Raw genomic sequence first — 25,846 nt, forward strand, 5'->3', positions numbered from 1 at the left:
GAAAAGCCATAGAGAGAGGAGGAGGAGATTATAAACGAGAGGGAGAAAGAAAGAAAGAAAGAAAGGCAGGCAAACATTTGCATATATATATATACATATATATAGAGAGAGAGAGAGAGAGAAAGAGATTGGAGTACAAGCATAATTGGGAAAAGAGGAACAAATTAAAGGAATCATAATTGGTATTCATCAATTTATTCAGCTGCCCATCAAGTTTATATCTCTTCTCCTGCCAGAAGTATTACAAAAATATTATATTCAAATCCTCTAGGTGCCCTGTCATATAGGCAAGATGGATGCACATGCTACTCCTTGGTGTATAATCAAACTCATTTCAAAATGAATACCTGTGACGGAAAGCCCTCTTTCTGTGCACAAGATCAATTGACAGTGCCTGGCTTCAAGCATGGAGTAGTAGGTCCATGCTTCAAGTGTGTGCATTTAAAATCTTGACAAAATACAGTCACTCCAAATCAGCGCTAATTTAATATTTACCCTAGCAATTATGTGGTTCATTTCCAATGAACAGTGTCTGATTGACACCTCTAATGATTCAGTCAATTTGCACAAAACACACTGGTCTACTCAATTACCATGTGTAATAAGACATCAAATATTGAACAGTCATAAGAACATGTATACCTTCATCCTCTATATGTGATTAAGTACATGTAAATTTTTCACTACAATGTCAGTGCTGCCAACTAGGATTTCCAGTAATTGTTACGAAAATTAACGATCATTAGTTCATTATGCCAGTCAGAAATTACTGATTTGTTCCCAAAATTACTGATTTTGAGCCTTGTGATTACTGATTTTCTGTACTGGAGGTTGGCAGCTCTGCAATGTTTTCTCTTATTCCAAGATGTATATCAGTGATGTAGTTAAAATGTTTGCCTTTGTTAAAGGGAGTTATCTGAATGATGATTCTGAATGATGAGAATATATCTTTTAGACTGGATCTTTTATTTTTCAGTGATAGGTATTGAATGATGATCAAAACAGAAAACCAAATTGAAGAGAACATTTTCACCTAATAGTACAAAGGGGGAAAAGAGAGAGGAGGGGCAGATTGATTTAAGAATACATAGTATTGTCTGTTGATAAAGTATATCCAATGAAGAAGTCCAAAGAAAACAGGATTTCTTTTTTTTACTATTTGGTAAAGAATCATGCACAAATAACAAAAGATAATTGTGTAAAGGATGTATTGTTCATTGCTATTGTCAATAGAAAACTTTATAATCATTGTGGTACTTTGATATATAGACCTATATAGCTTCATACTCCTGAATATACACCAAGAGCGTATGGATATGCATCCTGTTCTCATGCTTTAATACCGGTATTCCATTATTATGTAAGAGATTTTAGCTGGACACTTTTTTAATGCATATTGAATGGCCTCTTAAAAGGATTTTATTTGTTGAATGTGATGAGAACATTATATTTGGCTACCAATCTATGAAGATCATAATAATTGGTAATTATGCAACCATTATCGTAGGAAAATTATTGCCCTTGATCTTTTTCATATTATTGTAATTCTGTAGCTTACCAATATCTTAATCATTTTTTGTTTTGCTATACTCCAGAACACCAGCTTGGAACTATGGTCCTAACGAGGATAAACACTGGATTATACGCCAGGCAAGCAGGATGACAAAGCTTGAGAGAGATTTTACTGATGCACTGCAGAGGAAACGACTGATCACACTGCTTTCTGTTGATGATGCCATAGAAAAGGTGAGTAGGAATATGAAATTACAAATAAAATGTATATATAAAATTAATAAAAAATGATATAAATTATTTTTCATTTATTATACTGTCATACCTTTGGAGAAATTAATGGAACATTGCATGCAAACATTTTGAATGACTGTTTGAATGAACTTAATGGACAACCGACCTGTCCTGACACACAAGGGTGCAATAAAATTTGACAAGCCCAACCTCTTTTGATACACAATTCAATAAAAGAAAAACAGGTTTTTATTATCCTTTAGAATTCAGGCAAGTTAGTTCTCCTTTTTGAAACTCCCATTATTATCAAGCTTGTTTATGTCTGCCAAAGATGACACTTGACTTTTACAATAAGCATAAAGCTATTATGCTACAACCAGTGATACAAATGATATCTTGACCACTGCGCAATAAATACAGTTGACATATTTCTAATTGTTACCAACCGTACTAGAGTGAATACTGAGTCCGCAATCACGTCGAAATGCCAGAATAAATCCAATTAGATTTCTATTATTCCCACCTAATGTGATTTCCTGTCTGAATCGAGGCTAAATTGATGGCGAGAATTTTTGCATGAAAAATTGCAATAAATGGGAAGCCATGTGATTGACAGTATTGGGGTCATTGCCTGCCACTCGCATAGGGAGGGATTATAAAATGGCTGGTTTGTTGGGAGAAAGATGATGAATGGCCCAGATTTATACCCATCCCAATGGGGGCTATTCAGAGAATTTGGTTTGGAAATGAGAGCTTTGGCAGGAAGGAAAGTAGAGTAAGCAACATGTTGCAAAATTGTGGTGAGCAGCGTCTAATCGTTTGTTTTGTTTGTCAAAAAAGAATTGTTTATTCCATGAAAACCATAATGATATTCTGTGAATTTGTTTGAATTGATAACATTGACCACTTTCAATGAAGTTAAAATGAAGTGATTATGAGCCCAAACTCTTTTGAAAGCAGAGAAGCAGATTAATAACATATAATAGTGGTTGGTACATGTACACATGTGCTACCAAATTCATAAACAGTATTTTATTAAATCATTCCAATAAAAGAAAGTAAGGTAGGGGAACAAAAATATTACAGCCTAATCATTAATCTATATATTTTAATGGAGAGACCTGAATTTTTTCGAGATTTGATTATTAGCATACAAATCATATTTAAAGTAAACAAGATTTGTTTGAATGAAAATACATAATTAATTGATTTTTTTTGTGCATAAATGGCATCCATGATATATTATTACATATTGCTAATCAAGTCATTTTATGCATACAGTTACTAAAGAAAAAGAAAATTACATAAAAAGATACTTTTACAAACTTGACAATAGATTATAACCCCCCCCCCCCCCATCAACTCCGTATGGACAGTGATTTATGCTATCATAAATTTTGACATTTATGTTTTTAAGCAGTAGCCAGGGATGGGTAGTTTATTTTTCTAGTATGGCAATTTGTAGGGGTCTTGTTTGCCATGAACTTTACACAGGTCATATATCAGCAATGAGTGTTCCCAGTACAAAATAGGGTATATGAATTAAAAGTTACAAATGAGGTTTATTTAAAGGTCAATTGTCAATGACATTGATCAAATTCTCCTCTGTAGTTTTTTATTCTTCTTTGTGGCTTACTTCATTTTCCTCACTCCTTGATTCTTCTATTCTTGTTTTACTTCCGATTAATTTCCTTTATCATATATTTAATTTTCTTTATTCTTCTACTTCTTCATTCTTCTATTTTCTTCTCCATTTTGTATTAAATATATTTTACACTTTTTGAAGTCTATTGCTTCTCATTCTTCTTTGCTTTCATTTACTTGTCTAACAGTTGCTTCCTTGACAATTCAGTCTCTGCACTTTTCATGGCTTTAAAGTAAAATCTTTGGCCCCCCTTTAATTCTCTTCCTGTCTTCTTTATTTTCTATTTTTATCTTATTTGATCTCTTACACTGTATTGCCAACTTGGCTATGCAATTTTCTCTCTGAATCATTCATTGGGATAAGGGATAATGGTTGTCCAAAGAATTTTAATGTCCTTGATTAATACACAATTTTGCTTTTTATATTGGAGAAGTGAAAAAAAACACACCCGATTTACCAACCAACCAACAAACAAGCAAATGAACAAACAAACAAAAACAGGAATTACTCCCTGTAAAATCATAGATGTATTAACTAGTAAATTATATAGGCCTTTAAGGCCTTTAAATTATTGATGAAAGGAGGAAATCAGATGTCCATGTATGAGACCTCCCATACTAATTTATAATGGTCAAGCTGAATGGCCATTCCTTTTTCATGAATTTGTTTAACGGCCTTCGGGGAGACATAACTATGTAGAAAAGGCCACCTTATGTGAAATTGAGTTAAAATTTATTGAGGTCAATTTCAATATTGGACAGCAATTCAGTCAGTGATTTAAAGGCCTCCACTTCATCTCTCCTGTACATGTACCTGAAAATGTTCATTGTGTGTTCTTTCCAACTGTACATTGATACGTGGTGGAGGGAGAGAGGGAGAGAGAGAGAGAGAGAGAGAGAGAAAGAGAGAAAGAGAGAAAAAGAGAAAGAGGGGGGGGGGGACATTTACCAACTTACAGATTGTTATTTTAAAGAAAAAGTATGGAATATTTTGTGCACTTCCATTTTTTTTCAGCTCATACCAATGCATATTCAAAGTATACATAGCGCTCCCACTTTTTGAAATTCTGGATCAGGCAGTAAGATAATTGCACCTCATCATTTTTCTCTTTTCCACCTCTGCTTTCATCTCTACTCTTAATCCCCCTTCTGTTTATGAACATCTCTCTTTTGCTTTTCCAATACTTTCCAGTGCCAAAGTTTAAAAATTATATCCCAGTCATTCTCCTTTCTCCTTCCATCTCTCCCCCTCTCCCTTTCTATTCTTCCATTCTGATCTGCCATGGCTTTATGAAGTAACAAAAAGAAGGGGAATAATGAAATATCAAATTGAATAAAACTCTATTTTCCATAACTTTATTTTTTGTAATATGACACTTCCTCTGATGTACTTGTAGATACAGCTGTGTTGACGAGGAAATAATTCTGGAATGGACAAATAAGAAAGGGGGGGGGGGGTGTGGGGGATGGGAATTCAGCCTTTTCCTATAGGTACAGATATTTTCTTGCAAATGTAAGTGATATTTATTACTTTTGCTGGAATTCGCCCTTCATAGTGTGATATTGTTACAGTTGTGAGAGTGATAGAGAAGAAGGGGTACTAAAAGGTTTCATAGCACTAGTCACTAGTTTCCATGACCCATATAAATTCTCCCTTGTTCAAATCATAGTATATTTAATATAAAGGGACTTGGTAAAATTGTTCAGATGAGAGAAAATGGTGCTAAGGTGGTGACTTCAATGCTAGATGTACAATTAAAGATAATCTGAAAGTTTGAGTGAAAACAGACCATTATTAATGATAAAAATTGGGAAAAACCGATCTGATCAATTCCTTAATTCTCCAAACTATATTATTACAATGTAATTACATTTTAGGAGAATGTATATCGTCACAAAGCAATGAATTATCTCTATGTACCATTCCAGGCATTTACGTGTTGAAAGATTTTAAAAGCCTGTCTTATATCTTAATTCCATGGAAAAACGGTTAGGAAAATTCAAAAATGGTTGGGAAAATTTACTGTTAGAAGGTATCGCACAGTGACACCTTCAAATAAAAATCATAAATATCTTTGTAGTTTCAGAATTTGTCAGGATTGTTTGCATGTTGGAGGGTTATTACAGTAGAAGGAATATAATAAGTAACATCTCATACAAAAATTACGCTGTTTTTTCATCAACCTTCAACAAAGTTACAGAGTCACTTTAAGGTGTTGTGTATTTCGCCCATCTTATATAAGGATTTCTTTCCAAGGAACTAGAATTTAATCCATTAGTTTGTTTTGTGCTATTTTCAGAATTTTATTCTGCTATTCCTTTTCTTTAAAAAAAAATTAGCCCAAAGTTTAAAACAGGGGGACAAGTGCAGGATTTTCATGTCTCATATTTCAAGCAGGGAATTGTTACAATAACCTGGTTCAACCTTTGCAGTGCAATATCTTGGAAATCATTGGTAGCTACTCCTTTTTGTTGCAATTTTGAGGGAGATGGTAAGAACTGGAAGCACAACATACTTTACAAGTAGCTTAAACTTTCTTGAGGAAAAGTTTGTGAAAGTTTCTTTGCGGTTTGGGCTCCGCTAAGACCACACAAATATTCACAGGTGTACCCCAGTTGGATTATATTTTGGTCATTTTTTCTGTTCCGAAACTTGTTAAGAAGTTAGGCAAATAAAGATTAATTTGTTCAACCTTGTGAAAAGGTATCAAAATGAAGGGGGAAAAAATAAACCAGATTGTGCGACCAGTCTCAAGGAAAGCACGGTTTTCGTGTAAACTCTGGAGAAACATTTGTAAGAAGGGTATTTCATGGTTACAGTACTCCTTTTGTCCTCTCCCAAAGGGGATAACAGTTTGCAGAGGAAGCAAATTTGTGACACACCAACAATTGCTACTTTATTCAAGCAGGACTACAGTGTTCATTTGGGAGTAAGATCTCTAAAGACGATTTGGGTAGAGTTGCAAATCTGTCAGCCAAAGAGAAAATTCTGTCATGGAAATTTATACAAAATTCCTTTTGAATGCTCGAAAGATTACACTATTCTGAAGATCAGACATGCCAAATTTTTAAACTAAAAAATAAAGAATTTCTTAATTTTGCATTTCCCAAGTGGAAAAGGAATTAAGCTTTGTAATCATTTGACAGATTTTTCTTTTGTAATGTGGATGTAAAGGTGGACAAACTTGTTTCCTCCCAGTTCCACACCTTGGCCCTGTACCAAGAGAACATTTGTTAATACTAGCAGGTTTTTTTTAAGCATCTGTGTGAAATTACTTTAAAGATACTATGTCCCTTTTGCAGCCAACATCAAGTTCTGTAGAACTTTGCAGGAATTATGAATATGTCATACATGTCCTATAGCATCTGTGTGAAATTACTTAAAAGATACTATGTCCTTTTTGCAGCCAACATCAAAATAGTACCTTTAATGAATACCATAGTCTGAAATTCTAGTTAAAGATGTTTTTATAGATCATTTAGGAAATTATTCTTCTAGAAGTTAATGCTACCAATTAGAACCTCTAGAGAGAAATGGACTACATTGCTAATATTATGTAGGGGATGTTATAATGATAAGTGAAAGAATGATTCGAACTCCAATGTCCATCCTGACTGAATGATATAGAGGTAGAGCATTTAGCATCAAAATTATGAAATAAACCCCAACAAGATAAATAACTCAATAATTATTTATGTACCAATCTAAATCAGAGTTATGTAATTTTGAAAATCACCATTTTTCCCCAATTATTCAAACACTCAGAGAAACCAAAATATACTAAATTTCTATATTTCATTATGTTTTAAATTACCAGTACAGTTATACTTATTAAAGTTATTCTCATTTTATACAGTTATGCAGAGAATTGGAAGCATTAGGGGAGTTGGACAACACCTATATACTGATGACATCAGATCATGGGTATCACCTGGGTCAGTTCAACATGCTGAAAGGAAAGTCTAATGCATATGATACAGATATTAGAGTACCTTTCTATATCAGAGGTCCTGATATTCCACATGGAATCAGGTGAGTTGATTTAATTACCTCTTAATCTTAATTTTTGTTCTCTTACTTTTCCTTTTTCCTTTTTTTCTTTTTTTCTTTCTTTCTCTTTCTTGTTTTATTTGATGTCATGAATTAGGTGTTTTTTTTGTTTTTTTTTTGGGGGGGGGGGTGTCTTCTTTTGTGGTTCTGTGATTTTTATTTGTTTTTCTCTTGAATTGTTGTTATTATAAATTGTATATACCGGTAGACAAATTATTTCATCTGCCATAACAGCTTCTGTTAGAATATTTTTAGGAAAGAGAAATATATTGTAAAGGAAATTATTAAACATTCATACAAGATTTATGCAATTTCCATTTTATCAAGAAATTGCAACGCAAATTATTAATGTTATTTAAGATTCAGATGAATTGCCACATTTAGAGCTTATGCTATTAAAGGACTTTGTTTTCTACCATTTACTACACATGATCCTAAAGAGACATCTAAGCTAGGACACAGCACCAGACCATAATCCAAATTTCCCAAATTTACAGAAATCAATATTCTACAGCTTGAAATATGACTACAGCTTGAGATATATATGTAAATACACATTGAAAGTGTATTACTGTATTTTCAATTGTTCAATTGTTGTATTCTACAATGTGTCATAATTTATCATGATCTAACTTTGGTCATTTACTTTCCTTCCCCCTTCTGAAAAAATATAGAGTTCCAAATATAGTGTTGAACATAGACCTGGCACCTACCATGTTGGATATGGCAGGGGTGAATATTCCACCGCACATGGATGGAACATCAATCATGAAATTATTCCAACCAACATCAAAGTGAGTATTGCTGATATTTGATGAGTAAATATTAGTAGAAAGTTACATCATATGAAGGTATTTTTGATTTTGAGGACAATAAGGAATTTATAGGAGACTTACCGGTATTGTTATTTCTCTCTAGATTATAGACAACTATTATGGCTACATAAGAACGCATTAGTAAGTTGTGTAGTTCATTTGTATGATAATATAGACCAGGGGGGTGTTTCATAAAGAGTTTGTAAAGTTACGCATGATTTTACGAACGACTTGTATATGAAGTGCCAGATAGGATGCCCAAAGTTTTTTCTGATATTTCCAATAACCTCAATTAAATTATGGCAAAAAATATACTTTGCATTAAAAATGGTTGTTATAATAAGAAATAAGAATGTTAATCTACATCTGCACAGTTCAACTTAATAAATAATAATCAATATTGATTGAGCATCCCATTTGGCTTTTCATAAGCAAGTCGTTCGTAAAGTCATGTGTAACTTTACGAACAGTTTTATGAAACACCCCCCCCCCCCTGGTTTGATATAAATGTATCCTTGAACCATTAAAACATGAATAATATATGATCGTATGATGAAACAATTGTAGCCTATAGACAATTTAGTAACATCGATGAAACCTGCATATATCACTTTTAGATTATTATGCCTCTATACATCAGGGGGGTGTTTCACAAAACTTGTCATCAGTTTGGACAAATGACAGTTGTTGTTATAAGCTACTGAAGTCCTTGCTTCTGATTGGTTATCAGCAGATTTGTCACTGATATTTGTCAATTATCATTGAAAAAGGGCTTTGTGAAAAGGGTCCCTGATGTTTAATCAATCATTCAATATACCTTGCATTTCTTTCATATTCAAAGCTACAAGATAGCCAGGAAAAGCAAGAAATGGAAATATGTTGGGAGTGAGCCGTGGAGAGAGTCCTTCCTAGTGGAGAAAACGTAAGTATACTTTGTCTGCTGGGAGATAGAAGGGGGTTACCCAGGTATTGGGTGAAACATAGAGCTGTATGATTCAACCAAATAAGTTGTGTCCTGGTCGACTGTGTTATTGTATTGCACTAACTTTTCATGCAATAAAATTGCAGGGTACAACAAAATCGATGAATCCATCAAATATATATCTTTACAGATTTGTTGGTTCAAAATAACGACGACAAAATGAACTTATTTCATTATCATGAATATATATTTTGAATTAAATACACTACAAAATCTGTTACAGTGTATATATTATGTGCAATAAAAGTTATAAAACATACCGCAAAGAGACATCATGATACAACTTCTTTCTTTATATTATTCATTTTTCAACAGGAGATCGCCAGAAGAAATGGGACGTTATATGGAACGTGTGAACAGACCCACCAAAACAGACTTGATGAAACAGGAGTGTGAACACCCTGATCTCCAACCACCATGCAAATGGGGACAGGTTAGACATTATTTATTATACCATCATCCTAGACCAATTCCCAAATAAAAGCATAGTAGTAGCTGTATTAATTGTTTATGTATCTATCCCATGTAATGCTCGAGGCACCTACATATGTGTATTAGCATTGCTAGTCTAGCTGCCATAATGCACTGGAAGCATTCAAGGACGAACATCCTACCAGGTAGCCATTTACTACACCTGGGTTGAGAGTGGCATAAATGAATGTCTCACCAATGGACATTGGCAAAAACATATGTAAAAGAGAGAATGAATGTATGTATATGGATTGATAGGTGGATAGTTGTGGGGATGGGGAGGAAATCAAAGGAGGGAGATCGACTTAAGCAAACATCCATATGTGACAACTTGTACATGTGGTCCTCTTGACTCTTTCCCCGGAACCCTTACATTTACTTTAAATAATAATAATAATAAAAACATTACTTATAAAGCGCTTACCACCGAAGTCTCTAAGAGCTATATAACAAACAAAATAGACTGATAAACAATTACATATTAAACTAAACAAAAAGTGCAAATAACCCTACAAATTACAATACATATGAAATACACATCAATGCAAACAGAGTTAATCATCAAAAGCAATTTTGAATAAATGTGTCTCATCACTCATTTTAATCATTACTCATTTTACTCATTTTCCTCGCGAGATGAGAAGTACATGAGAGAATAAGCCCCCTTCAAAATCCTCCCTTTCATGTGATAATATGATTTTCATCCTCTTATCTCACAGTCCAAGGTGTGTGTTGAGGATGCAGACGGATCTCTTCACCTGAGGAAGTGCCGCGCCAAGAGTAAGAAGAAGTGTGTCTGTACACCGCCCCCAGTGGTAACAGGAGATGTGAAGGACATGTCAAGGACAGAGAGGAGGCAGCAGAGGAAGATCCTCAAGCTGCGTAGCGACTCAAACCAGGGTAAGTGCAGCTAGGACAATGCTGTACCAGGGGGGTGTTTCACCAAGATCCTAAGTTGAACTTATCTCTAAGGTGGAGTTAAGAATTATGGAAATCTTTAGCATCTTTAAAAATATTTTGTAAAAGTTATTTTAAAAGGCATAAAATGTTCATTCAAATTTCATATTTTTTAAGATCAAGGAGAATTCATGTTCTTGATGTGGAATTTATGAAAAGCCTAAAATACTTGAAAATTTTGCTCATGAATATATTTTATTTTAAGCCTACAAATGGCTCTCCATCATGTTTAAGTCCAACCTAGAGTTAACTTTGACTTAGGATCTTTGTGAAACACCCCCTGGAGGCAGAGACCTGGGGAAACTTAATGACGTTCATTTATGGCTTGTCCCTCGTGACACAGTAAACCTTGGTCCCATCTGATAAAGAGTTGAGATTGATCCTAATCAATCGCAAGTCTTCTATCAATCACAGTTGGCCGTCCACTATCTCTATCTCTCATGTACGTAGTTGCGATTGATATTAATTGCAAAAAAGTTTTGATTAATCATAACTTTTTGTAAGAATTAAGGGGCCATTATCATGACAGAAAATGCAAAATAAGTATAGTGCCCCGAACATTTCTTTATCTCACAGCTTGCAGATGAGCTGGATTTGAGTAATTTGTTATTTGCAGATACATTTTTCTCGCCCCCTCTTGATCTTGCCACTCACTTGCACTTTAAATCGTGTTTGATTTTCACTGCGATGGTTTACCACAAAAGTGTTGACAGGATGCTGTCTCTTGGTCAAGGCCAAAACGTCACAAACCTGCAAAGAAGACTCGTCTTGCTACAGATCCATGATATATGAAATGCCATTACAGGGAATACAATTTACCAGATACTTACCGGTATATATTACTATCCTGGGGCTTGAAGAAACAAAAAACCTCTCCTTATGTGACCCAATGTATTGTTAGAGGTTGTTAAAGCTTAAATGCCAATGTTAATATCATGATTTTTAAAGGGCATAGAGGTATATTCATATTTAAAATATGCATCACAAAGATGGGATAATCATTATTGATTGTTTCAAGTGGGACATTAGGGTCCAGTTTTCAATATAAATCAATGAGAATCCAATATTTTTCAATAACCACCTGCATATAGATTGTAGTATTCAACATGTTTAATACCTTGTACAGGGAATTTTAGAACAGTTTCATTATTGAAAGAGGTATCCTAACAAAAAAATAAACCCTAAATGGAAATGAATAAATTCTTGATTGATGTACAGGTGGCTTCAAATCTAGGAGTTCTCTACGAGGGAAGAGAGAGATCGTAGGTGAACCTGAAGAAGATGAGATCAACAATGAGGTGATTGATAACGCTGGACTTGAGACGATGTGCGAGATCTTACAAAATGAGACCATCATCTGTGACAACGAGGTAAGGGGGTCCTTTTCCTCCACTATCTGTACAATATTAAGTCTTCTCCTGTTCCTCCTCTTTATCATATTCTCTATCATTCCTTCATTTTCTTTGTCACTCCAATGGCTTTATTCTTTTCTCCACCCTTTTAGGTCCTATGACTCCTGCTCTTGCAACAATTGCTTCATAATCAATATATCCTACACTACCCAAATTCTTACGTTCACCCCTGGACCTGAAACCTTAATTACCTGAAACCCCATTGTAACAGTAACCTTAACCTTAACCCTAACCCTATATCTTTGAAGAAATGAGCCTGGAGCAATTGTTGCGAGAGCATGTCTCCATGCATAATTGTTCACTGAGTTTTTTCACTGTTTTTTTCCTTTCCCAATGCTCTGCTTTTTCGTCTTGTAATGTTCCTATCCTTCCTTTTAATTCCTATCTTTCCTTTTCATTAGTCTTTCTTTTGTTTCTTCATGCAGGTATTTTCTTCTAGGCAGGCATGGAGGGAGCACAGGAAATCTGTGGAGAACCAACTCAGATACTTGAGGCGCTACATGGACAAACTCAAGGACATCAAAACATTTCTCAAGAACTACCGACCAGATAAGGAACTCCTTGACACATTCCCTGGTGATAAAACGGCCTTCAGCATTGAGCTTTCCGAAGAACTAGAGTTCCCTTCCGATGATGATGATGAAGATATGCCAAGAGGTCAAATTCAAAGTACAGCACCGCCTGCTCGGGATAGAACTGTTTCATCAAGTGTCTTGAGAACCTTTGAAAACATTGGACAAAATGCGGGCTCAAACATTCAACCAGGAGAAGAGGAAGGGGATGAGGAGCAACGAGAGGTGGGCCCTGACAATAACTTAGACAGGACTAGAGGGGGAACCCCCAATAGAGGGCGCAATAATGGGAATAAGGAGCCGGATAGGGATCATGGAGAGGGGATCCTTGGGGAGGAGTGCACATGCAAGAATGTAGAGGTGTTGGAGGCAGAAGACGAGGACTTGGAGATTGAGATTCCGATGATCGAGATGGAGGAATTGAGTGATCCTGAGGATGAGGACGAAGATGATGACAGTGCCAAGGATAATGAGGAGGATGTGGAAGAGTACATTGAGAGTCCATTGCTTCAGATGCAGAGGTGAAATTCAACAGTGTTATTGTCATGATACTCTATTTGTGCATATATGTTTGGAGTTGTGATTGTAAGCATTGGCCAAATATATGAATGTGGTGGTGGTTATTTTACCCGACTGCTAAGGAAGCATAAATGCTTGTACAAGTAAGCAACCAGACGGCCGTCGTCTTTAGGTCCTCTACGAGGGACCTGGTAATGAGGATTAATGCCTTACCAAAGGGCACTAGCGTATCGACTTGGTTTCGAACCCAGGTCACCGGATCACGAGACCACTGCTCTACCGACTGAGCTATCGTGCCTCCTCAATATCCCTCGGTCACACAGGAGTACAGTTGCATTTTATTATTTTCCATCTTTATTATGTGATCAAGCATCACAGGAATAAGAAAACATTCTCCTAATATTAAGGTGGCATAATATTTGATTCATGCATTTTTAATCAAAGATGTAGGGTTAGAGTAAGGGTTTACATTAGGTTAGGAATGGTTTATGGGTCAGGGTTAAAGTTATGTTAAAGTTTGGTGAGTGTAGGAACTTGAGTGATTGTTGTTGTGCCATAGAACCCCTTCTGTGTATAAACCTACCTCTTCTAGACAGCTCCCCCACCCCCTTCTCTTCTCCCAGACAATTATCTTATGATGATTACAACTTTAACTACTCATTAGTATTGCCACTGCCCTAGAAGAGTAATTTTTTAAGATCTTTGTGGTAGTTGTCTAGTGTTTTTTTAGGGATAATTCCCAGGTAAGTCATCTGATCATAACCATAAGATAGTGGCAGCAGTGGGATAAATAATGCATGAATTTTGTGAAAGAATAAAACTTTTTTTTCTATATCATACACATTTGTGGAAGTGGATATGCAAAATAAATAATTGGCTGTTCTTGCCTTTACTCTTTTCCTTCAACTGTTCTTCTACAATATCTCTTTCACATGTTTTCTTCCTTTGAGTATCAATAATTTCTCTCTCTCTCTCTCTCCCTTTTACTGCCTCCTTCTGTTGCCTTCATGAATCATTTGGGTTTTATTTTCTACTATTTATTCCTATTTCAACCATTGTCTCTTGCTCTATTGTTTTGTCTCATTCCCCCCCCCCTCTCTCTCTCTCTCTCTCTCTCTCTCTCTCTCTCTCTCTCTCTATATATATATATCGTTGGTGGGGTGACAAAACCTCGTATCTCAAAAATCATGAATTTTCAGGAGAGCGGAAAAACATTTCCTGTCTCAACAGACTTAGTGCTGTGACACCGCCTTTGTGTGGAATTTGTGAAAAAACCGAGACAGGAGGCGTTCCATGGATTTGTCAGGTGGTGTCGTAGGCCATTAGGTACACAATTATGCAAAAAAAAATCAAAATCTCAAAAAATTAAGATACAAGGTTTTGTCACCCCACCGACGATATATCTTTCTCCTGTCTTGTTCTAAATATCTCTTTTCTCTTCTATAATTTAACTATTCTCCTTCAGTTCTTTATCTGCTATCCCACTGCTGCCACTGATAAAAAGCCTCTTCTTTCTCTGCTTCACCGTGTATCAACTAGTATGGTTCTCATCTCCCTCTAATTGTTGCCTTCATAAAGCGTTTGGGTTTTCTTTCTACTATTTATTACTATTTCTTATTGTCTCTTGAACTATTGTTTTGTCTCATCCCCCTCTCTTTCTCTCTCTCTCTCTCTTTCTCTCTGTCTCACCATGTATCAATTAGTATTGTTCTCATCATCTCTCTTCTCACATTTTTTTTTCTTTAAAAGGGATGACCAAAACCAGGTACTGTCCAAATCTGAGAGGATGAAGGCCAAAGCTAGAGCCAAGAAGCTGAAGAGAAAAGACATCATACAGGAGAAGAAACCGTGCAAGCAGACCAGGCTCAGCTGTTTCCATTTTGACCGTAATCACTGGAAGACACCCCCATTCTGGAACGGTAAGAATCAAGACATCTATTCATCATATACGATGGTATTTTATAAATAAGACTTATCGTAGCAAATTAGCATTAAAGTGCGACTGCACTACTTGTAGCTACTTGCGCCCTCTATATAGCAAACAATGCTTAAGCGATACCCGATGGTCCCCCATGATCCCCTTTTTCTTATGTTAATTGAGAGCTGATTTTATGAGATAACCACCTGTCAGTGACCGTGCATGGAGGTCTAATCCCTCCTGGCTAAACTAGTGCAGATAGGCTTTAATAGAGGAGTTTTAGTCAAGTGGATAGAGCACTGGACTTGTTGTTATACACAAGTCATGGGTTTAATCCCTGACATATGACACTATAATGTCCAGTATGTCCTTTGGCAAGGAATTTTAATTTACAATTGTCACTTGGTAAGATGATGAAAGCCTTTGTGATAGGGATTGCCACATGCCCTCACAGTGACCATACGGTAGGGAGTGGAGAAGGTGCATGTGAAGGGAAGGTAATATGTAGGTAGAAAGACAGAAAGAGGAAGAGAGAGGGGGTGGAGGCAAGAGAGATGGTGATAAAATATCATTTGATGGTGCAAATGAACTTTCTATTTTTTATAGAATATCATGGCAAACATATCCCTAGATAATGATAGAACATATTTTTCCTGAGATCAAAGTTTGTATGAAAACTGCCATGCTCCAATATTTGTTTCAATAATTTCATAGATTGTGTCTTTTCTCTATTTTTTTATCTCGCCACAGAGGGTGAGATTTGTGCATGCCTGAACACCATGAACAACTCGTACTACTGTGTCCGGACCATCAACGCTACGCACAACTTCATATACTGTGAATATGTCACAAATTTTGTAGAGTACTTTGATATGACATTAGGGGCAGATCCTTACCAGGTGAGTGAGCCATGGAACATTTTATTTCTTGAGAGTCTGTAGGTTGCTAGCTTGATGGTAAATGTATGCATTAATTCATTTACTTGTTGGTGAATGGGCTACCCTGTCAAAAGAATATAAATAAATAAATAAATTTCTGGCTTTAAAGATATGATTTTCACCGCATCTCTTCTGCTCTTATATACATTTTATCATGAAAAGGGGCCTTCTCTATCTCTCTCTCTATCTTGTGTGTGTCTTGCTTTCGTTATCTCTCTCTTCTTGATAACTCCTCTCTTACTCGCTGTGTCTTTATCTCTCTCTCTCTCTTTCTATTTGTGTCTTGAATTTCTTTGTTGTCTCTTTATCTCTCTCCTGTTAAATTTTAACTTCCTTTGCCCTTAGTTCTCTCTCTCTTTCTCTTTCTCTCTCTGTTTTGTATATGCAAATGTTTTCTTGCTATACACTATTTGAGAAGTTTCCATTATAATATGCAATTACTGATTCAAGGTACTTCAAGGACAATATAAAGGGCAAGGTATGATCAAATGCACAAAATTAGATACAAGGACAACCAAACTCAATACAAGGACAACCAAACTAAATACAAGGACAACCAATCTAAATACATGTCAATTTTTTCAGGATATAACAGGCTTAAAGTATATCTGTAAAGTGATTAGAGACATTTGTATTAAGCGCTATATAAGCGGAATATTATTATTATTATTATGAAGACAATAATATACATGTAGCCACAATACATGACAAGGATTTCAATTAACATAACATTTATTTTCTGTATACAAACTGTAAATTATCTTCCTTTCTTTTCTCCTGTCAATTCCTAGCTCGTTAACATAGCATACAGTCTAGATCCTGTATCAAAAGCAGAGCTACATAATCAGGTGGATGAACTGAGGACATGTAGGGGAAAGAAATGTTCACCATCGTCGAAGAGGAGAAAAGGATCAAGAAAAAATGGTAATTACTAAATACTCTAAAGCCAAGAACTGTACTACCTGCAAGAGTTTCAGGCAGGGAAATGGGCTGAGTTTTTGCAATTTGTTAAAATTGTTGCAAAAATGGCCTGTTTATAAATTGCAAAAATTTGGTTTTATGGTATGTGGAATGTTTATCAACATGTAAATTTTGTTTGTTTGGTAATATAAAGTCCTTCAAAAAGAATATTTTTTGAAATAGTGAGTTTTTAGAAAGAGAGAAGGGAGGGGGGGGGGAGATTAGAAGTGCAGGTAAAATAGAGCTAGGGTAAGATTATCAACTTGCCCACAATGTGAAAACAGTATGATCTAACAATTGTCTAATGAATTCATTAAAAATGTTATTATTAAATTATCTTCCTTCTTCAGGTGTATCGCAGCCAACATCATTCTGGCAGACGCTACCACAGACGAGCAGGTATCTACCGTAACGCTCGCAGACTCGCAAAGAAAACTGCTGCTCAAGCTGTTGATGCCTAACCTAACCAAAATGGTGCTTACTTTGCTTTTTCTGTGCATGCTTTAGTCGTAGCAAATGCTAGCTGCAACAGCAGCAGTGATAAGCCTTGTTCTTTCTTGACAGTAACTAATAAGCCGTATTAAATATTTAAAGATGACAAAACAAACTTCAAAAGAAAAAAATCCAAGTGCTGCTGCAAACTAAAATCAATGTACATGTAAATTAATTGCAGATGGGGATGAAAAAACAAGTAGTAGAGTGCCAAGGCTGCTATATGCACTGACTGCATGGTCTGTTTGAAGACCTATTTTCTTGTAAGAGACAGACATGGATCCACGCTCATGTTATGTTTCTCTTTTTTCATTTTTCACTGCAAGATTCTTTAGGTGGTTTTTCATGTCATATGGGAAAGAGGCTTTTGTTTTTATTGATTCCAAGTGATAGCTTTGTAGCAGGTTGTACAGCACTTGTATCCACAAGTACTCCGCGGTTAATATCCTACACTAACCAAATCCCTAAGTTCTATTCTGAACCAAACACTAAGCCTGACCCTAACCCTACTCCTAACCTGAACCCAACTCACTGCAACCTTAACCCTAAACCTTGTTATATATCTTTGAAAAATAAAGCCCAGAGCCAATGTTGCAGGAGAACATTTTGGATTACCCATTAATGTGATAGCTGTGTAGAAAACTCTTCTTAGTTCAAAGACTGCTAACTGGTACTCAGGGAGAAAAGAAGGTAGCAGCACTCTCTCAAAATAAACAGGTGCTTTAACTCCTTATATGCCACACAAATAATCTCCATGTATCACAGTCATTGTATTGATCTTGGGATAGACATACCAAAGGCTTCAAGTATACTTGACTTTTTTCCAGGACAAAATTAATCTATACTAACTTCTTCCATAGGAAGTGTTGCAATCATTTTTTTTTAAAGCCAATTCAATTTCTAGGGTTTCTCATGTGTTTAGTTTCCAACATTTTTTGTTGGACTTAAAAGTACTTTTTTTGGTGCCATTGTTTGTGCAATATGTCAAGTGTGGCAAACGAACAACAGTGCAGAGAGGCAAAGAAAGCAACTGAAGTGTTGATAGGGCAAATGAGATTTTCCCCCAAGCAAAAGAAAAAGACCTCGTAGCCTCCCATATACATGTAGCAATTGAATTTTCTTTTATAGGGCATGATAGGGGGTTCAAAAATTCAGAAAGAGCTCATTAAAGAAGAAACTTTCAGGTTCCAGAGAGTAATATCGATCAAGGGTTTATTTCAAAGCATGGCTTAATTGAGCTTAACCAAGAAATGTGCTTTGGCGACATCTAGCGCAATATTTTTTTTCCTTCACCAAATGAAATTTCTAGGGTTTCCCATTTCTTGTGCATTCTGCTTACTTTCCTTTTTTCCAAGAGTTCAGTAGGTCTTGCTTGGCTGTTATTTAGATATAGAAATCATTAACGCAGATGATATGTGGAATGCTTCGGCATCCAGCTGCAAAAATATATTTATAGTAAAGGAAATTGTCAAGTTGATTGTTCCTCAGATATCTTTTTGCTTTGTTGGCCTGTTAAGTCTTCAAGTTTTTTATGGAATTGTGCTCCTTTCCTTTATTCCTTTTTGAGCTTCCCCCTCCAATAGCAGTTTTGAAATTTGAAAAATTCTGGTGAATATGTTTAAATGTACTCTAACAATGTCTATAAATGCTACACAGATAGAAAAAAGGGCCTCTTTTTTAGAAGGAAACCATTTTGTAATTTTTTGTATCATGATTGCATGTATCACGACAAAACATCACTGTTGTTTTAGCAGTTATTATACTGCTGCTGCTGTTGTAGTTGATATTTTTATCATCACCATAATCATCATCTTCATCACCCTCATCTTCATCTTCATCATCATTATCATCATGATCATCTTCATCTTCATCACCTTAACCATCATCTTCACCATCACCATTTATCATTCAAATACTGTTATCTTTTACTGTTCTTATTATTACTTTTGTTTGTGATGCTAACGTTATCATCATAATCACTCATATTGTTGGTCTTTTTTGTGTGTTTATTATCTCTCATACTTTGTTTTCATTATAATTATCATCTGTTTTTTTTTTCTTCTTCTTTCTCCTTTCTATTTTGCAGTAGAGAACTATGGAACGGATGGGAGGGATAACACTTCAATGTACAGCTTAATACCCAACGCAGACACTGCAATTTACATGTACATTTATGTCAAGACCAACATTATTATGCATTCTACCCGTTACTTTTGTTTTTTTCTCATCGTGGAAATGAAATGCAATACACAGCTACTTTCTTGTACCCTATATTTTAAATGAATCAAAGAAGGCTCTATTGAAATTGTTTGCATGTTTTGGGCATGGTAGTTATCTTATTTTTCAGGTTTGTATTTCCTTTTGATGGCCAAGTACTTTATTTTTTTTAATGGCTAAGTTTCTGCTCCTGATTTGGGAAGTGGTATAAAATGGAGGTATTACTTTTAGTAACATTTAGAGCATTTCTTTTTCTTTTTAATTGAACATTTTTGTGTGCAAAACACTGAAGAAGAAAATAAGCTACAGCTTGGTTTCATGGGACATTTTGACAGGGAAAATATACATATATCATATTAATATGATTTACAGCATTGATATATGGCATTACACATCTGTTAAATCAAACACAATAAAAGCATGAAATCAGTAATTCTTATTTAACCTGTTGATATTTACCACAATGAAGTGGGATGTGTTGTAAGATTGTTTTTACCAATGTGTGAAATATCATGTGTAAACATACAATAAATACATACCAGGATACTGTGTGTGGGATGGTAGGCAAATTATATTCTCACAATCTAGAAGTTTTTATACACCTTGTGAATTTGAATGTCCCACGTAATTGTATTGATTTTACAATATATTAATGCCTCCATTGACAGTCTGACCTGACCTAGCTACCTAGACATGTCTTATTATTGGTATCAAAATGTCTCAATAATACTAAGAAAAATAAATTTTTGATTTGGTATATTGTATTCCTATGTGCTCACAATGCTGCCATTACATGTTTGAGAATATTTCTGTCATGATGGTGTGTAGATCTTTAGTTTCAATTCTCAGATTGTAGCTACATGTCAAACACGATGTCTACACTGGTAGGGGATATTACAAGATACCAAGAATTTAACGAGTCAATATAATCTCACAAATCTCACAATCTCACAAAGACTATTGCAGTATTAGTGGCGTTTTTTACCAAAAGGAAAAAATGGTTTACAGGTGGAAGCCTTTTTGTCTCTTTTTGCGCCAGAAGAATGCCAACTCATACACAGAATTAAAACTTTTTGGCTCTGATATGACAATTTTTCCACCAACACATTGGCTAAACATGAATACTGATTCAAGGACTTTGTTAATGTTTCTTGATGCACTTTACAATTACAAATATGCATTATTTCATTGTGGGAAGAAAGAATGTTTAAAGACCCAAGCAATTTCATCATGCATGTTACAGTTGTAAATATCTGTCCTTCCACATATGGTGTATGAGAATGATAAACAATGGACCAGTTCAGACTTTAAATCCATGAGAAAGTTTAATGTTATGCAGCAACACAGTGGTTGTGAAGCAAGTGTTTATTACATTACTGACAATTGCAGTGAAAATATCACTATCAAATACTCAATTTCAAACTAGCTATTCTCCACTTTTGGTATCTGCATCTTTGGAGACCAGCAAAATGTAAACCCAATTACAAAAGCTTCTTGAAAACCAAACTAATATTATGGATAAAAGTGGGACGATATTTATCTTCTGCTTAATTTTAGAATTCTTATCATTTCTACAACTCATTGAGGAAAGACTTGAGCCAACTTTTCAACTCAATTCTTGTTTTGTACATGTGTGGCATGGTTTTAAGTAAAGTCATATTGTCTAATGACAAGTATCAATATCTTTCACGAGTGTAAATGTCACCAATATATGTACATTTACCAAACACCCATTACCGTTATACGCATATTGTATTCAAGTCAGTTCCAAATACTGATGTTGTATATGTCATTTTGTGACCAATAATTAAAAGTATATGTTGTATTTTGTAAAATTCTATCGAGCAATATTATATCTAATGTAATGAATAGATAGATCCTTTTCTATGCAATTTCTTATAACTCTTCCTTTGAAAGTTAAGATATGCAACGACATCTTTACCTTGTTTTAAGAAGACTAGATGTCGGTGAAATGTCCATGGTATGAGTGACTTTTAACTCTATAACCTTGTTTTATACAATCATGTGAATAACTTGTTTTATTATCAGATGATATGACAACTTTAATATTTTCCCAAGACTTAGAAGGTACAGTGGAATCTTGTCATGGTAAGAACCTTTTGAACATTAAAATTACCTTGTTATAAGAAGTATTTTGGTTCAAAAGTATCATGGTAAAGACAGGAGAGATGGGACCCATTCAATTACTTTAAGAGGATTTTATTATATTTAGGAGGTGTTTCACAAAGACTAAGATCGACTATAAGTATCTTTAATTGTGAAACACTCCACTGAGCTCTTTGTAATGAGGTTCCACGTCTGTCACTGTATAAAATATAACATAAATTATGCAGATTGCACTGAAGATGAGATTGCAAATACAATCCCTATGCAAATATAAAAACTGCCCAGCATTCAGGGAGCGTGTTCGTAAGCTAGAATACTATTTATATGCACAACAATTTCTAGTTGTATCATGAAATGGCCTTCCTTACATGTAGTACACATGTAAGTACCACAATGAATCTGATTGAAAATTTCTTTCAGATAAAATTCTCTGTACATTAAGATATCCTGGCCCCCCGTTTTATAAAACTGACCTTTGATGGTAACTTCCATGGAAACCTTGATTTGATTGGCTTTTGAGTGATGTTGCCATATTGATGGTAAAGTTAGCATCAATGGTAAGGTTACTGCATTGGGCCCTAGAGTGTACATGTATAGTCTTCATTTCACAAATGTCATAAATTCATATCATCACAAATAAGTCTGTTTTCACAGACTAATGATAACATTAATAATTAAGTGTCAAGTAACGCCTGACTGGAATGCTCCCCAGGGAGTGGAGATAGTGCACACAGTGTGTGCGGGCAAGTATTGAATCCAATGACTGGGGTAATAGTATATCTGTAAAGCGCTTTGAGACATCGTAGATGTATTAAGCGCTATATAAAAGCGGAATATTATTAATTATTATTATTATTATAATACATGTGTCTTCTTGTTTTGTATATTATCCATCTGTAAAATGTACACATGGGACTAGGGCCCCGTAACACAAGTTAGAAATTGTTTGTGTTACTGGCCCCGGGCCTAAGCAAGGGAACTCCATTAAAGATGTAATTTTAAGAATAAAACAAATAACGATGGACAAACAAAATAACTGAATGGAAGAGAACAACTTGCACCTAATCAAGCTTCTGAATAATGTATGGATGTATTGTAAGAAATAAAGATTTTGTAATATTTCCACTATGTTTAAAGAGATATTCTTTTTTGTGTTGTATATATCAGTACTAAATATATATTGATGTCGATGCCTGTATATTCATTTACCATTGTTATGTGGAGTAATAAGATTAAATTATGTGTACAAAATACAAATAAAATGTACATTGCCAACACACAAGAATAAAAAAGGAGTGGTTTGCATTTTTTTTAATGTACTGTCATTTTTATTGTTGTAATTAAGCAAGATCTCTGCCAGGTTCCCCTAAAATCTACCAAGATAGATCAAGTGATTGAAAATACACGTTAAAAAACTTTTTTTATACGTATAAAGCTTAAAAATGGAGTATAAACTTCTGAAATGTCAATTATTGATTCATCTATTCTCAAAGAGAAATTTATCTCCCATGTGAAATATACCATACTAGAAAGAATATTTACAACATTCAACAATAAATTACACAACAATAATCACAAAAAATAGCATGTACGTGCTTTCAAATGATCCTGCAGACCAATTGTATAATGAAAAAAGGAATAAACTCTTCCCAACACCCGGCCCAATAATAACACGTCCTTCCACTTGAGTTTACCATACAAGCACACACAATTGACATGTACATATACCACATTTATACATTCAAAACACTACCAGTAAGGTCATTTACAGAAACATTCAATGCATTTTATTTAGATATTGTGAGGATTGTAAAGAATGAGTGAAAATAAAGGCACTATGGAAATAGTTCAAGTTTACATGTAATAAGACACTCTAAAGACTATACATTTATCCACCGTAGTTCTAGATCAGACATGTACATAAAGTTACTTTAAACTGACTACACTTAAAGGTATAGACCACTTCTGGCCATGCGATTGCATTGTGAAAGAAACGTTCGGAGGAATCGGAGGAATCGATCAAGGTTGATCATCTTGGTAAAGTTACTAGCACTGTACACAGAAAGATGTATATGGGACTATGCGATATCTATCCAGTCCGGATAGATATAATAATTTACCAAATATATCAATTAGTAGGCGGTTTCCCGGCAAAATTTGTATCATGTATTAGTCAAAACATATTCTTTCACAAGATTAGTAATAAGAGCTTCCATTCCATTTTTTGAGAGGGGGGCATTTCCTTTAAGAGGTCTATTAAAGTGTACTACCAGTAATCACCTAAATAAATAATTGGTGTACAGCTAGAAAGTATAAAAATAACCATATCAAATTTCACCCTGCTTTTTATAGGCTAAGTATGAGGATAATAGCGACATTAAACTGTGCACGCGAAATACAAGTCGTACTTGGGTTGCGTGAAGGCTTTATTTCTATGTGAGCAAGTACGGGTGCTTCTAGGAGTCTAATCTCAAGTAGTTTAATCATGTTAATCAAGTGACTTACATTATCTCTTTACAGAAGCAATATTTCAAACTCTTAATTTGAATATAGTATTGCGACTTGCAACTACTAACATAGAAAAAAGATTACTTTTGGCGATTGGTACACTTTAAGACTACCAAAGGTAAAACCGAAGCGAACCATTACAAATAATTTAGTGGCTTTTATAGTAGATGTAGATTAGAGGCCAGTGTAAACAGTTTGACTGTATCATAATCGTCTATTATTAAGTTTCAACACAACCTGTGTAAATCCCAAAATTAATACATCGAATGTATTCTCACATGATGCTAATAATCATCTCAAGTACTATATGCAGCAAGATGGCTAAGAAAGGAAACAACAAGTGAAATCGTGCTACGAAAAGGAAATATGTTGAAACTAAACTATGGCTAAATTCACTTTCACTGATTATGTGAATATACCAAACTAAGATATAGTGATGAACAACAAACAAAACAAACAGGAAATGAAAAAACCCACACATCATACACATACAAAAATATAAATAGATAAACCAGGTGGTGGTATTCTGAAATGTGTACTGAAAACCATGTTATCTTTCATGACAGAAAAGAATGTTGACTGTTAAATCTGATTTAGGACAAGTCCTTTGTTAATGATAACTGGCTGTTAACGTGTACAGTTGCCAACAAAGAAGAGCTTCTACCATGCAATGTCCATTGAATTGCTACATGACAACCAACATACTTGTCATTATTAAACGTGAAAGATAACTTAGTGTTCAGAATATGGCCCCAGCATCATCATGCAAAGCTTCACATTTAATAGTACTGTAAATTTACCCTGCCCCCCTCAATAGAGACTCCTATTTTTCAAAGGGCAATCCAACCTTTTAAATAAGTACATTTGTTTGAAAGCAGAGTAAAGATAAAAGAAAGAGAATGATACAAGTTGAAATAAATTAGATCAATTAAAAAGAAAATGAAAGTTTGGAATATGAAATCACTTTAATCTACACTGAGGAAACTCAAATTACTGAACAATTTGGTGAGTGTATTGTCTCATATTCATGTTCAACTCTCCCCATTTGTCAGATACTCAGTATAATATCATTAATTCATGTTTTCTTCTCTGAAGAATCTTTTTCCTTGGGGAACTACTCAAAATCATAGGTCCTCCACAAATAAATAAAACCTCTTGAGTAATGCAATTTGAAAAAATAACATTTTAGTTACTGTTACTCTGTGTGTCGGAACAAATGGGGATTGTCCAGCACTACATCACAGTGACAATACCAATTAAGCCAATATGAAATTTCCATATGTCTTGTGATTACAACTTTAAAAAATTCATAACATTCTTTAATACTTATTTTCCTATTTCATTCAAACTTTGACCATTCTGCTTTTTATTAATTGTTCCGCTTTCTTTTACAGCAATCTGCTCTTAAAGCCCCCTGCACTACTCATAGCTACTTGCGCCCTCTATATAGCAAACAATGCCAAATCGGTGACCGTTGTACTCCCCATGGTCCCCTTTTTCTTATGTTAATTGAGACC

At 34.9% G+C, this 25,846-nt stretch overlaps 1 protein-coding gene across 2 annotated transcripts in view; it reads left to right on the forward strand.

Annotated features, from left to right (window-relative positions):
• LOC100893238 (extracellular sulfatase Sulf-1) overlaps positions 1–20,536 on the forward strand; it is a 38,149-nt gene extending 17,613 nt beyond the window's left edge. The window contains exons 3-15 of one of the 2 annotated variants that reach the window (XR_004062132.1): positions 1,596–1,746; positions 7,248–7,423; positions 8,116–8,235; positions 9,098–9,178; positions 9,554–9,671; positions 10,429–10,609; positions 11,885–12,036; positions 12,504–13,171; positions 14,919–15,088; positions 15,838–15,986; positions 16,817–16,949; positions 17,336–17,459; positions 19,564–20,536. Coding sequence is in view for 1 of the 2 variants with exons in the window: in XM_030974905.1 (XP_030830765.1) it covers positions 1,596–1,746; positions 7,248–7,423; positions 8,116–8,235; positions 9,098–9,178; positions 9,554–9,671; positions 10,429–10,609; positions 11,885–12,036; positions 12,504–13,171; positions 14,919–15,088; positions 15,838–15,986; positions 16,817–16,949; positions 17,336–17,384; positions 19,564–19,594 (2,179 nt within the window). In the remaining variant the exon portion in view is untranslated. The remainder of the gene's footprint in view (positions 1–1,595; positions 1,747–7,247; positions 7,424–8,115; positions 8,236–9,097; positions 9,179–9,553; positions 9,672–10,428; positions 10,610–11,884; positions 12,037–12,503; positions 13,172–14,918; positions 15,089–15,837; positions 15,987–16,816; positions 16,950–17,335; positions 17,460–19,563) is intronic. The other variant, XM_030974905.1, reaches the window with a different exon arrangement.
• The last annotated feature ends 5,310 nt before the right edge of the window (positions 20,537–25,846 follow it).

The sequence above is a fragment of the Strongylocentrotus purpuratus genome, unplaced genomic scaffold (assembly GCF_000002235.5).
Source record: "Strongylocentrotus purpuratus isolate Spur 01 unplaced genomic scaffold, Spur_5.0 spur5_scaffold_7, whole genome shotgun sequence".
Lineage (NCBI taxonomy): Eukaryota > Metazoa > Echinodermata > Echinoidea > Camarodonta > Strongylocentrotidae > Strongylocentrotus > Strongylocentrotus purpuratus.